Here is a 10676-nt window from a genome sequence, read left to right on the forward strand (position 1 = left end):
TTTCCTCTTTTAACCTTGACATATACTGATATTGAGAAAAATCAGAAAGGCACATTTGTAAATTAAGCCTGAGACAAATAAACTCTATCAACTATATCACCATTAATGACTGTCTGATTTAGTGGGTGAAGAAAGAAGACAATGTAAAGACTAGTCTATTGTATGCAATATTCACAATAGGTACAAGTTGCATGAAAAAGTACCTTAGAAACCATTTCTAAGGATGAGATTAAACAGCACCTTTTTAAAAAACAAACAACACCAACAACAGGGTGCACATTCCTGTTTAATCTTCCCAGAAAAATACAATAATTCCTGGAACTGGCGATTGAGATTTTAATTGAAAATGGGAAAAAATTGAAAAGCAGTTTAAGCATGACTGTGTAGGTTATGATTCTAATAAAATGGTTCCTGATTTGCATTTTTACATTTGCATGCAAGCTTATTTCTGAATGGCAACATCCTACATGACTAAAGTGGCAAAAGAATGTAAAAATGTTATTAATAAGAGTGCAGACCTCCACCAAGCAGCTAATTTCCCCAGATATCGTGTCTGACACCAAAAACTAATACTCAAATTACTTGGAATACCTTGGAATACAATGAGTTTGTCAGCTGCCATATATTGCTTGTATTTGAGGGTTAAAATTGACGATTGAGACGTCAGATTATGAACTATGGTTCCGATTCTGAGTGGTCTTCCTTTAATAGAGGTTGTTCATCTTTCATCTTAAAAAGAAGCAGATCATTTTCAAACATATTGTGACTTAAACTTGCATTATATATACAAGCAATAGTAATACAAGGTAACATAACATAGTGGATTGACTTTGATCATCACCTAAGGTCTTTGGAAGGTCAAAGTCCCTCTGGAATCCAGAACATCACCAAAATTTAATGGGATCCACCTTGGCCCATAATCAACATTTCCTGAAAACCTTACTGAGATCAATTCATATCTTTTCTAGCAGTAAGACAAACAAAGAAATACAACCTCATGCTTACAACTCATGTTACAACGCTTTAGTTCTGTATAAAAGGATGATGAGGTCCAACAGCACCACCTGCCGGCAAGGAGAAAATAAGCAGGTGGAAACGCCATCAAAGCCGGGACTGACCGGCCTCGCGCAGATGATCAAAACATCTGACAATTTGACATCTTCTCCTTCAAAGAGCCAACCCAAGTGGCTTTGATCACGAAGCAATCGACTATTCTCTGCAGCCAGCATCGTCCTGCGTCAATTAACCTAGAATTGATTACCATTATTCTCCCGTACCGCCACCACCCTGTCCCACCTCAGGGTTGAACAAAACTTAAAACCTATCGGCTTATTAATGCATTCTGACCCACTCGGGTTCTGGTAATCAGACGAACTCGGGCATCGCTCTCCAAGCACCGTGATCCTCGAACCGGAACCACAGTCCTTCATCTGCCTCCTCAAGCAGCAGTCCTCGCTGCTCGCCGTCCAACAGTTTAATTCAGTTCTAAGTTGAGTGGATGTTTGTGGCGCGTTGTTTCTGAGTGGGTGTTTGCGTGTTGTGGGATCTGGTAACCCTGGACAGCAGCCGTCGGAAGGATCCTGCGTCTGCTCTCTTCCGTCAGTTGAACCTCCGCAGAAGGTCTCGCCGTGCAGCCGGTTAGCACCATGGCTAATGTGGTGGATACTAAGCTCTACGACATCCTCGGAGTTTCACCTTCTGCCTCTGAAAACGAGCTAAAAAAGGTAGGCGCCGCCGACAAACGTAGGGAAGAATGCACCACCCAAAAAACAGTATTAATTGTGGCCTGGAAACAAGCTAACACCTTTAACGTGCAATAGGTTGCTATCCAGCAGCTCACCAGCTCGTTAGCCAAGCTGATAAAGTTAAGATGAGGTTACTTTCAGTCTGTGTTAGAAATAAAGTAACGAATTGACATTTAAATGGTATGAACAAATGCCTTATTTTCTAATTTTACCATCGACGTAAAATAAAGCCTTAAAGCCAATAAATACAGGGGTGACTGCGATTTGAACTGGATAGAAAACTAGCTACATTGCAGCAAATAGCCGGCGCCCTGTCGGTCAGTAACGCGAGTAGCGTTACCTAAACATTGCCCTTGCTAAGAGAAAATACCGGCGTCTATCCTCGACGTTGTAACGTCTCTTCATCCAAAGGTTGCAAGAAAATCATCTCGACTTAATGTTTGATCAAGACGCATTGGTTTTAATTGAACAACAGCATGGAAATTGACGGCCGTTTACGCACTGTAAACGCACAAGTTAGCAAACCTTGACCTGGTTTTCAGACTCGTCAAAACAGACGCGGTTAAACCGTAATAACACCCCACCTACTAAACATTTGTAGATCTTTATTCAAGCCAGCGAGGCCTGGTTGAAATAAACATATAAGGGTCGTTGCTCAAAATTGAAGGTGCAAGTTACAACTTGATTGCTCTTAATAACCTTCCCATGGCACCATAAACCATCTGTAAAACAAACAAAAAAAGATTATTTTTTTGCCAGCTCATGTTGTAATTTGACGTACAAACAGCTGTCCAGGGGACACAAGTGTCAGTAGACCGACATCATTTTTCTAGATACTATTATTGACTTGGTATTCCCACGTTTAAGTATCTTAAGATGTCAAACACAGATTGTCATTGTGTCGTCCTGGTGTTTTTGACAGCAGGTCCACGACATCAAGTCCTCGGCCTACACGAGTGCTGGGACTTGCAATAGTATTAGTGGTTTTGTCTGTCAGGGTTTGTACTTGAGATTATGCGTTAGCTCGCAGCAAGTTAATGCAAATATGTCATTTTTTTCCCACAGGCCTATCGCAAGTTGGCTAAAGAGTACCATCCTGACAAGAATCCTGAGGCTGGAGACAAGGTAGGAGGCACCACACGCTCGGAAGGTACAGCCAAGTAGAGGCGTCAACGTAGTTTTTAATGATCGCACAATCTGGCACTGAGAAGGATGCAAGGGGCTGATCGGAGCACGGAACGTGAATCGGTCCGAGACGTTTAATCCGGGTTTAATTTGTTGGGGTGACATGCGTCAAGAACTTTAATTTCTACGTGTGTTTTTCTGGGCAATTTTGTTTATTCTGCCTTTATTCTTTCAGTTCAAGGAGATCAGCTTTGCCTACGAGGTCTTGTCAAACCCTGAAAAGAAGGAGCTTTACGATCGATATGGAGAACAGGGCCTACGGGAGGGAGGAGGAGGAGGGCCCGGCATGGACGATATCTTCTCCCATATTTTTGGTGGAGGGCTGTTTGGTTTCATGGGGGGACAGGGCAGAGGCCGAAATGGAGGAAAGAGGAGAGGCGAGGACATGGTGCACCCTCTGAAGTAAGTGTGACCTTTTTGGGCACTTTGAGGTAGCTCTTAAAATAAATATCCACCATAACTCTTCTGTCATAGAGTTTCTCTTGAAGACCTCTACAATGGCAAAACCACCAAACTCCAGCTCAGTAAGAATGTTATCTGTGGGGCGTGCAATGGGTGAGTGCAGCTATTGGAATCATAAATTTCCACATTTCCCTATAGCAACAGTGCTGATGCTTTATGGTTTTGCCCTGTAGTCAAGGAGGCAAGGCAGGAGCAGTGCAAAAGTGTGTGGCATGCAGAGGAAGAGGTATGAGGATCATGGTGAGACAGCTGGCCCCAGGGATGGTCCAGCAGATGCAGTCAGTGTGCACAGACTGCAGTGGAGAGGGTAAGAGACACGCAGACGTCTGTGTGGACACCAGCAGCTGGGAGACGTCCTAATGGTGTTTTCCGTGCAGGTGAGGTGATCAACGAGAAGGACCGCTGCAGAAAGTGTGAGGGCCATAAGGTGTGTAAGGAGACAAAGCTTCTAGAGGTTCATGTAGATAAAGGGATGAAACACGGACAGAAGATCACGTTCTCTGGGGAGGCTGACCAAGCTCCGGGGGTGGAACCAGGAGATATCGTCCTGGTGCTGCAAGAGAAAGAGCACGAGGTAAAAGAATGATGGGATTATCTCAGTGTAATATCTGTAAATATGGCGAAACCTGATTTATTTTTGCTCTCGTTTTTAATCCAGGACTTCCGCCGCGAAGGCAATGACCTTTACATCGTCCAGCGCATCGGCTTGGTTGAGGCTCTATGTGGATTCCAGATGACTGTTACACATTTGGATGGGCGTCAGTTGCTCATCAAATATCCACCTGGGAAGATCATTGAGCCAGGTACCCATGAATTTACTCAATAGATCCTCCATCTTCAACAGTCGTCCAGCCATTCTGTCACAGACAGGATGAGTTCTCTTACTGTTTAAAATGAAGTTACCTGCTTAGAGCTTTGCTTGAAGAGATGACCAGTTCAAGTAAGACTCAGGCAAAGTGTCAAATCGCCTCACAATTACTGAGTAGCAGATGATCCCAGTATGATCAAGTTAAAACTGAAACCGTTTTCAGAGCAAGTCCAATAAGAGTTAATTTGATGGGCTTGTTGTGGGATTTGTCTCCCTCTAGTGGCGCTTAGCGGTGCTGTCGCAGGCAAAAGCCAGGCCACTAAGCTGTTAACTAGAGTTCTCTAAATTTGGATTATTTCAATCCTACAGACACTGTGGGGTGAATGAGAGCCAGTTGCCAGTACTGGTAATGTTTCATGTTCTTTGCGTGGCAGGTTGCGTTCGAATGGTGAAGGGGGAGGGAATGCCCCAGTATAGAAACCCATTTGAGAAGGGAGACCTTTACATCAAGTTTGATGTCCAGTTCCCCGAAAACAACTGGATCGATGCTGAAAAACTGAACGTGAGTCACCCAAAAGACCCGTTTGAATGAATGTCGCGCTGAGTGTTTTTAATGACCGAATCTCCCGCAGGAGCTTGAGTGTTTGCTGCCTGCTCGTCCAGAGGATCCCGAGATCACAGCAGACGCGGAAGAAGTCGAACTGACAGATTTTGACAGAAGTCAAGGAATGGGAGGCGGCGCCAGGAGGGAGGCCTACAACGATAGCTCGGATGAAGAAGGTGGTCACCATGGCCACGGAGTGCAGTGTGCACATCAGTAGAGAGACCCTAACATAAAGACATGCACACACACACAAACGCAAAAATATGTGAACATCCTTTGAGTCTCATCGCTAACGCCATTGAAGACTTGACGCACAATCGCACACATTTCGCTCCCACATTGATTCCTTCAGAAACGACATACAGGACGACACGTATATCCGCTCTCATCGGCTCCACATGTCAGGTATACAGTACGCTGGATGTATGTCGGCCATTTTGTGTTCACGGACATTGACGCCCATCAAAGCCGCCAGCGAGAAGATGGTCTCGGTCTCAGTGGTTCAACGTGATTTGGACCTTCCAGATTTCATCCCAGGCTTTCGCAAACAATGTTGGCTATCGTATAAGGTGTAGTTTAGTCTTTCACACACAAATGCATGCTGCTTTCTTGCTGAAGACCTCACATGTAGTATAAGAGTCCACCACTGGAGAGATTTCTGGTCCAGTCCCCATCAGAATTAGGCTTTTGATTTTCAGTGTGTCGCTGCTGTCAGGTGACCTTACTTTCACAAGAAATCACTCCACATTAAGGATGAACTGGCATAAACCAGGCACCTGAACCTCCAGCTGTTACAAAACCATTCAAACCAGATTATAACACCCGTCAGCCAGGCGCCACGTTTTCTTGGTCTGGATTTTCAAGCTTGTATTGTGCTGTTGCTGTGTTCAAGGCCACAGATTTTCGAAAAACTAATCTTGTATTCCTCATCGATACTTGTGTTCTTTTAGTGTTTACGAGTCATGCGGTGGCTCGACGTGTTGGCCGCTGTGGAATGTTCTGGCTTCTTTCAGTGATATTGTTCTGACCGCTTTTGTTTTTTGGATTGCAGTGTGAATAGGGTAAATAAAAACCTTCTTTATTTGTTGAGAATCTCTATCATAGAAATGTTCCCTCATCTTAGGAGGACTCAGACGCCATGATCGTCTCACCGGACAACCTCTACATTAGACCTATCTCCTCATCTCGCAGTTGTTACTTGGACATGTTACAGTATTGTCATGCAAATCTGTAGTGTAAATAAATAAACCTGAGTCCATTCAAAGTCTACAGCATTGTAATGTTCATCGAAATCAAGTCTGCAGTCACCCGTTCACGCAGGTTCGCACACTGCTTGTCTTCCAGTGATGGAACACAGTCCACTGTCTTGCTCAAGGGCACTGGGACACGTGTGGTTAACTGGAGCGTTGAGCTCTGATACATCTCCTGCCTTCACTCTGTCCCCGGTCGACAGCGTGGATGATAAATCTCCAACAGTTGCTTGACTTCGGCGTATTATCCGAGAGACAATGGCAGAGGTCGTTATGGAATGTTGTGTTTGGAAGTTGCCCGAGACACAACGAGCGGCGGTGCTTAAAATAAATTGAATGAGTCACAATGATGAGCAGCTGCTGCTTTTGTTCCGTCGTCTGTTCCTGAGCCGCGGAGAGCCTCTGGACCCAGAAGTTCTCTAAACCCGGCAGTATTCCTAACAAAGAAACAAAGTGAGCTTCGCTGTTCTCCTGAAAGGGTCGCGCAGTTTGAGTTGCCGTCACCTGTCTCGTTTGGACTGCATTACGCAGGAGCGCTCTCTTCTCAGCTGCTCCAGACGCTCCCTGACCGCCGTCTTCTGCTGATATTTGTCCTCCTGAAACACACATCGTAATGGAAACGGCCAACCTCGCTACGTCCTTGTGTCCTCGTGACGTGTGTTACCTGTGGCAGGTTTTGTGTGAGGTGCATCAGCCTGTCTGTGCGCCTCTGACCCAGCAGATCTTCCTGCGCCTTCCTGCTCTGGACGATCGAGAGGCGCTCCTGGACCTGAAAGCACGGCCATGCCGTGACTCCTCCGATCTCATTGGAAGACGATCAAACTTTCCCCTCGCTCACCCTCAGCATTTGCCTCTCGCGGTCTCTCCGATGCCTCAGTTCAACCTTTCGCTGCACGTCCACGAGATTGCGCATCGTCTTCTCTCTGTCCATCTCAGACACCTCCTGGCTCTCTCTCACTCTGGTTTGTCTTTCTGCAGGGCTACATCCGACCTTTAAAACAAAACAGCCGAGTACAAGCAGGCGTAATAGCTGCCGGTTGCCCAAATGCACCATCACCCGACCTACTTTGTCCTGTAAGATAGATTTGTGGTCTTTGGTGTGCATAAGGTCAGGACCTCCCAGAATCCCCGGCTGCGAGTCTGGCAACCTTTCCACCTCAACCAGCTCTCTCGCTTCACTGGTGAGTCCAGAGACAAGGTCACCATCATGGCCTTTAATCTCAGAAGGTTCCACAAGAGGATATGCTGGCCCCGACAGCAGGGTGTCCACATACGCCTGAAGATCACACTCAGATATATCTCCTCTCTATGGACGTATGGGAAGAGGAAAACCTTCAGATGGAGAGCAAAGTTATTGTGTTTCTAGGTGTTTTTCAGACGTTACCTGTGCAAATGTGCCGTGCTGCTCGTCCACAGGAGGCCCTTCAGGATGGCCGGTAGAATCACACCGGACCAGCGCTGCTTCCACATCATCTCTGTCTTCAAACTCTCCCAGTTCACCTCTGCAGCTCACATCACTTAGTTGGAATCGTGTCTCCAAGCTGTCCTGTGTTATCACTGCGTCCCCTGCTCCCTGCTCACCACTGTCCTCAGACAGCTTGCCCCAGGCCAGGGTGATAAGTGAGCCCTGGTTCTCATGGTCCTGGGGACACGTTGCTGCTCTGCTCTCTTCCTCTGTAGAACCACTCTTGCTTATCTCCTCTGATACGCACACCTCCAAGTAGGGCAGAACCTCTATGATTTCTCCACAACCTGAGAATGCAAAGTGCTGTAAGTGCAGCTCCTGGGTGTAAAACTGTCAGATTCTGCTTGCAGTACCTGTGCAGATGTTCTCCTCCTTAGTCTCATCTTCAGTTTGCGCTCCGGTCGCTTCTGTCCCCGGCCCTCTGCCGGGCAGATCCTCGGCTGATCCATGGCTGCTGTTTGGAGATTTAGCTTGTGCACTAGAGCAGGACTGAGCTGTACTTTTATCTGGAGAGTCTGAAGTAAGAGGATCCTCTGAGAGCAGGGACTGGAGCCTGCTGCTGTAGCTCCGTGTTTGAAGTTGAGATTCATACTTGTCTCGCAATGTTTGGCCATGCCCTGCACTCTGAAAGACACATGATTCCCCGTGTGTTACGATGGAGTCTTTGAATCACACACTGTCGCTGCGTCGACTCACCCTGTCAATCAGTGCTGACAACACCTCCCCATCTTCCACCTCCTGGAGCTCACTCAGCTGGCTCAAGAGGAGGAGGTAACGCTTCTCGAGCTGCTGCTGCGGCCAAGGTTCTGTGGTTCTCTGAGCTTGTAGTTCAGGGTGAGGCCCTCCAGGGGTTTGACTGTGTGTCTGTGAGTCCACAATGTTTTTCAGGCAGCCATTTGTAAAAGCAGCACGCTCTTGACAATCTGTGTGAGGAAGAGGAATCACAAAAGATACCGTTGGTGAGACAAGCAACAAGTAATTTGGACATGTAGCAGAAGAGGGAGGTAAAATCATTATACCCTCTTTTGGTAAATCACAATCTTGGGAGACCCCATTTAACAACAGACTAATCAGATGTTTCCTCTCCTGCTCGTGATTCATAACCAGCAACTGCAGCAATGCCTGTAGACACAGAAGCCACAGTGTTGCTCCTTCTCCTAACATCTGGAGTTCTGCCAAGCTTATAACACGCGACACCTCTGGTCCCAATGCCTAATACCTGTTGCGGTGTCACAGAAATCGGGCCCGTCTTTTGCTCCTTGCCGTCATTACGTAGCCACAAGGTTGCCTGTTCTGCTCCACACGGACTCTTAATGTGCGGCCTATGGGTGAGTATCAGGAACACAGCTGACAGTGGCTGATTAAAGCATGAAATAAGAAAGAAACCTGCATTACCATGTCTCCCAAGACTGCCGAGCTGCCAGAAGAGCTCTGTAAGATATTGTTTCCCTTTGAGCTCTCACGGTTGCCAGTCTGATGTGCAGACACAACAATCTCAGACTCCTCGAATCCAGTCTAGAAGGAAACAATATTACTGAGTCAACACATCTTACAACTGCTTTGGGTACTCACACAGGCATAAATTCTACAGTACGTCCTATTCATGTGTTAAATATGAGTCAACATCTGTCTGCTATCTGTGGCTGTGTAGGTCACATGTTGACTCACCTCTCATTCAGTTTGGTTAAACTGTCTTTTTCTTGTTGACGAAATGTGTGCAAATCCCACAGGAGGGAAATGGCAGACCAGCACTGCTCCCTGGACTCAGAATGGCCTCTCGAGGATGCTCCCATGCTCACTCTGCAGCTGATACATTTATTTGAATTTGTTTGTATCAAAATGGTTGATGAACATAAAAAATGAGCATGTATACTCTGGGGGCGCATGTGTTACCTGTATATTCTGAATGCTCCCGGCAGCTCAGCCAAACATACCATGTCGCCAGACTCCAGAGCATCCTCTGCCAAATCTTCCAGCTCTTCCTCCTCCTTTTGCTGTTGCCATGGCAGCATGCCCTCCCAGGTGCTCGGAGCTGTCCCCCCCACCAAAACAGTCTTTAGTCATGAGGCTGTTGTCTGTGTTATATTGTGACAACAACGAAGCCCTTCTTTCCTTACCGTAGTGCTCCTGCAACATTTCTTTGTACAGCAACTGGGTCACCACATCATATTTCACATCCACCAAGAGAAGGACGTCTGAGAGATTGACAGAGCCCCAGGCCTGACCTCTAAACCCTGGCCCTCGACCTTGACATATTATACTGTACAAACCCTCTGATGCCAGCCTAAGAAGTTAAACAGAGGAGATAGTTGCATGCATTTCTACTGAAGAATACAGTATATCAACCAGTGCTGTGGTTACAACATGTAGCATGTAGAACATCTATGTCTTGATTGCTGACCTGGTCCAGCATTGCCTGGCTGATTTCTGAATCTTCTTCACTGTTTTCACACCCCCAGAAGAGTGTTTCTTCTTGGACAGTCTCTGCCTCTGTGCAGGGAAAGTTATTCCACACCGGATGGAACCTGTAAGATTGCATGCTCATACCTGTAACTTGTGTGCTTTTGAAGCTACGTCGTGGTGGACCCTATCAGAACTGTTGACTGGGCTCTCCACCTCGCTGAGAGGGTTGATCTTCCCAACATTTAGAAGCTGAAGCTCCCAGCAGAGCTGGGAATTACACAGGCTTTTTAGCAAGGACTTAGTCATTTATTATTCAGTGTCTAACTGGCACACTCTCATTCAGTTTACTACCTTTTCCTTCCTTTCCCTCTCCCGTTCCATTTCTACCAGCACATCCAGTAGATTTTCACCCACACAGGACCAGCTGCTGTCCAGTTCCGCAAGCTAAAAAATACACAATTAAAGGACTCTTCATTAAATACTTCATCAAGAAGTATTTGGTCAGTTGATCAGTGCTCTAAAAAGAATATTGATTAAAACAAAATCTCCGACCTTCCGCATGGCTGCACTTGCATCGACGGTGTTGGAGGGAACGTGGAAGACTTGGCGGTAGATCGTAGTCACATCTTCAGAGGAGAACTCTGCTCCCAGAGGCAGACCCAGGGATCGGTACAGGCCACACAGGTAATCCTGAAAGCACATCAAAGCACAATAATTAATATTTACACATGGAAAACAAGCAGACATTTCGCTC

General features: G+C 46.4%; 2 protein-coding genes across 2 annotated transcripts; one reads left to right on the plus strand and one right to left on the minus strand.

Moving 5' to 3' along the window:
- Positions 1–1070: 1070 nt before the first annotated feature.
- dnaja2b (DnaJ heat shock protein family (Hsp40) member A2b) lies at positions 1071–6070 on the plus strand. The gene is made up of 9 exons (XM_003967105.3): positions 1071–1724; positions 2811–2870; positions 3106–3332; positions 3405–3485; positions 3566–3699; positions 3770–3966; positions 4051–4195; positions 4635–4762; positions 4833–6070. The coding sequence occupies exons 1-9, from the start codon at positions 1647–1649 to the stop codon at positions 5019–5021; spliced, it is 1239 nt and encodes a 412-aa protein (XP_003967154.1). The 5' UTR covers positions 1071–1646; the 3' UTR covers positions 5022–6070.
- On the minus strand, positions 5823–10609 carry LOC115251119 (uncharacterized). The gene is made up of 17 exons (XM_029842299.1): positions 10475–10609; positions 10274–10366; positions 9921–10189; positions 9637–9803; positions 9413–9551; positions 9188–9325; positions 8915–9034; positions 8739–8841; positions 8539–8641; positions 8216–8442; positions 7873–8143; positions 7439–7806; positions 7121–7360; positions 6893–7045; positions 6719–6823; positions 6559–6650; positions 5823–6491 (listed from the first exon to the last, which is right to left on the minus strand). The coding sequence occupies exons 4-17, from the start codon at positions 9653–9655 to the stop codon at positions 6377–6379; spliced, it is 2193 nt and encodes a 730-aa protein (XP_029698159.1). The 5' UTR covers positions 9656–9803; positions 9921–10189; positions 10274–10366; positions 10475–10609; the 3' UTR covers positions 5823–6376.
- Between the last annotated feature and the right edge of the window lie 67 nt (positions 10610–10676).

This window comes from Takifugu rubripes, chromosome 9 (assembly GCF_901000725.2).
Source record: "Takifugu rubripes chromosome 9, fTakRub1.2, whole genome shotgun sequence".
Lineage (NCBI taxonomy): Eukaryota > Metazoa > Chordata > Actinopteri > Tetraodontiformes > Tetraodontidae > Takifugu > Takifugu rubripes.

Excerpts from the sequence above, each read along its gene's own strand:
- dnaja2b (XM_003967105.3), top strand. The coding sequence starts at position 1,647 with ATGGCTAATGTGGTGGATACTAAGCTCTACGACATCCTCGGAGTTTCA. Across the intron at positions 3,486-3,565 it reads ATCTGTGGGGCGTGCAATGG|TCAAGGAGGCAAGGCAGGAG; the intron begins GTGAGTGCAGCT and ends TTTGCCCTGTAG. Across the intron at positions 4,196-4,634 it reads TGGGAAGATCATTGAGCCAG|GTTGCGTTCGAATGGTGAAG; the intron begins GTACCCATGAAT and ends TTTGCGTGGCAG.
- LOC115251119 (XM_029842299.1), bottom strand. Across the intron at positions 9,326-9,412 it reads GGAGCATTCAGAATATACAG|CTGCAGAGTGAGCATGGGAG; the intron begins GTAACACATGCG and ends TAAATGTATCAG. Across the intron at positions 8,642-8,738 it reads TTTCTGTGACACCGCAACAG|GCATTGCTGCAGTTGCTGGT; the intron begins GTATTAGGCATT and ends CTGTGTCTACAG.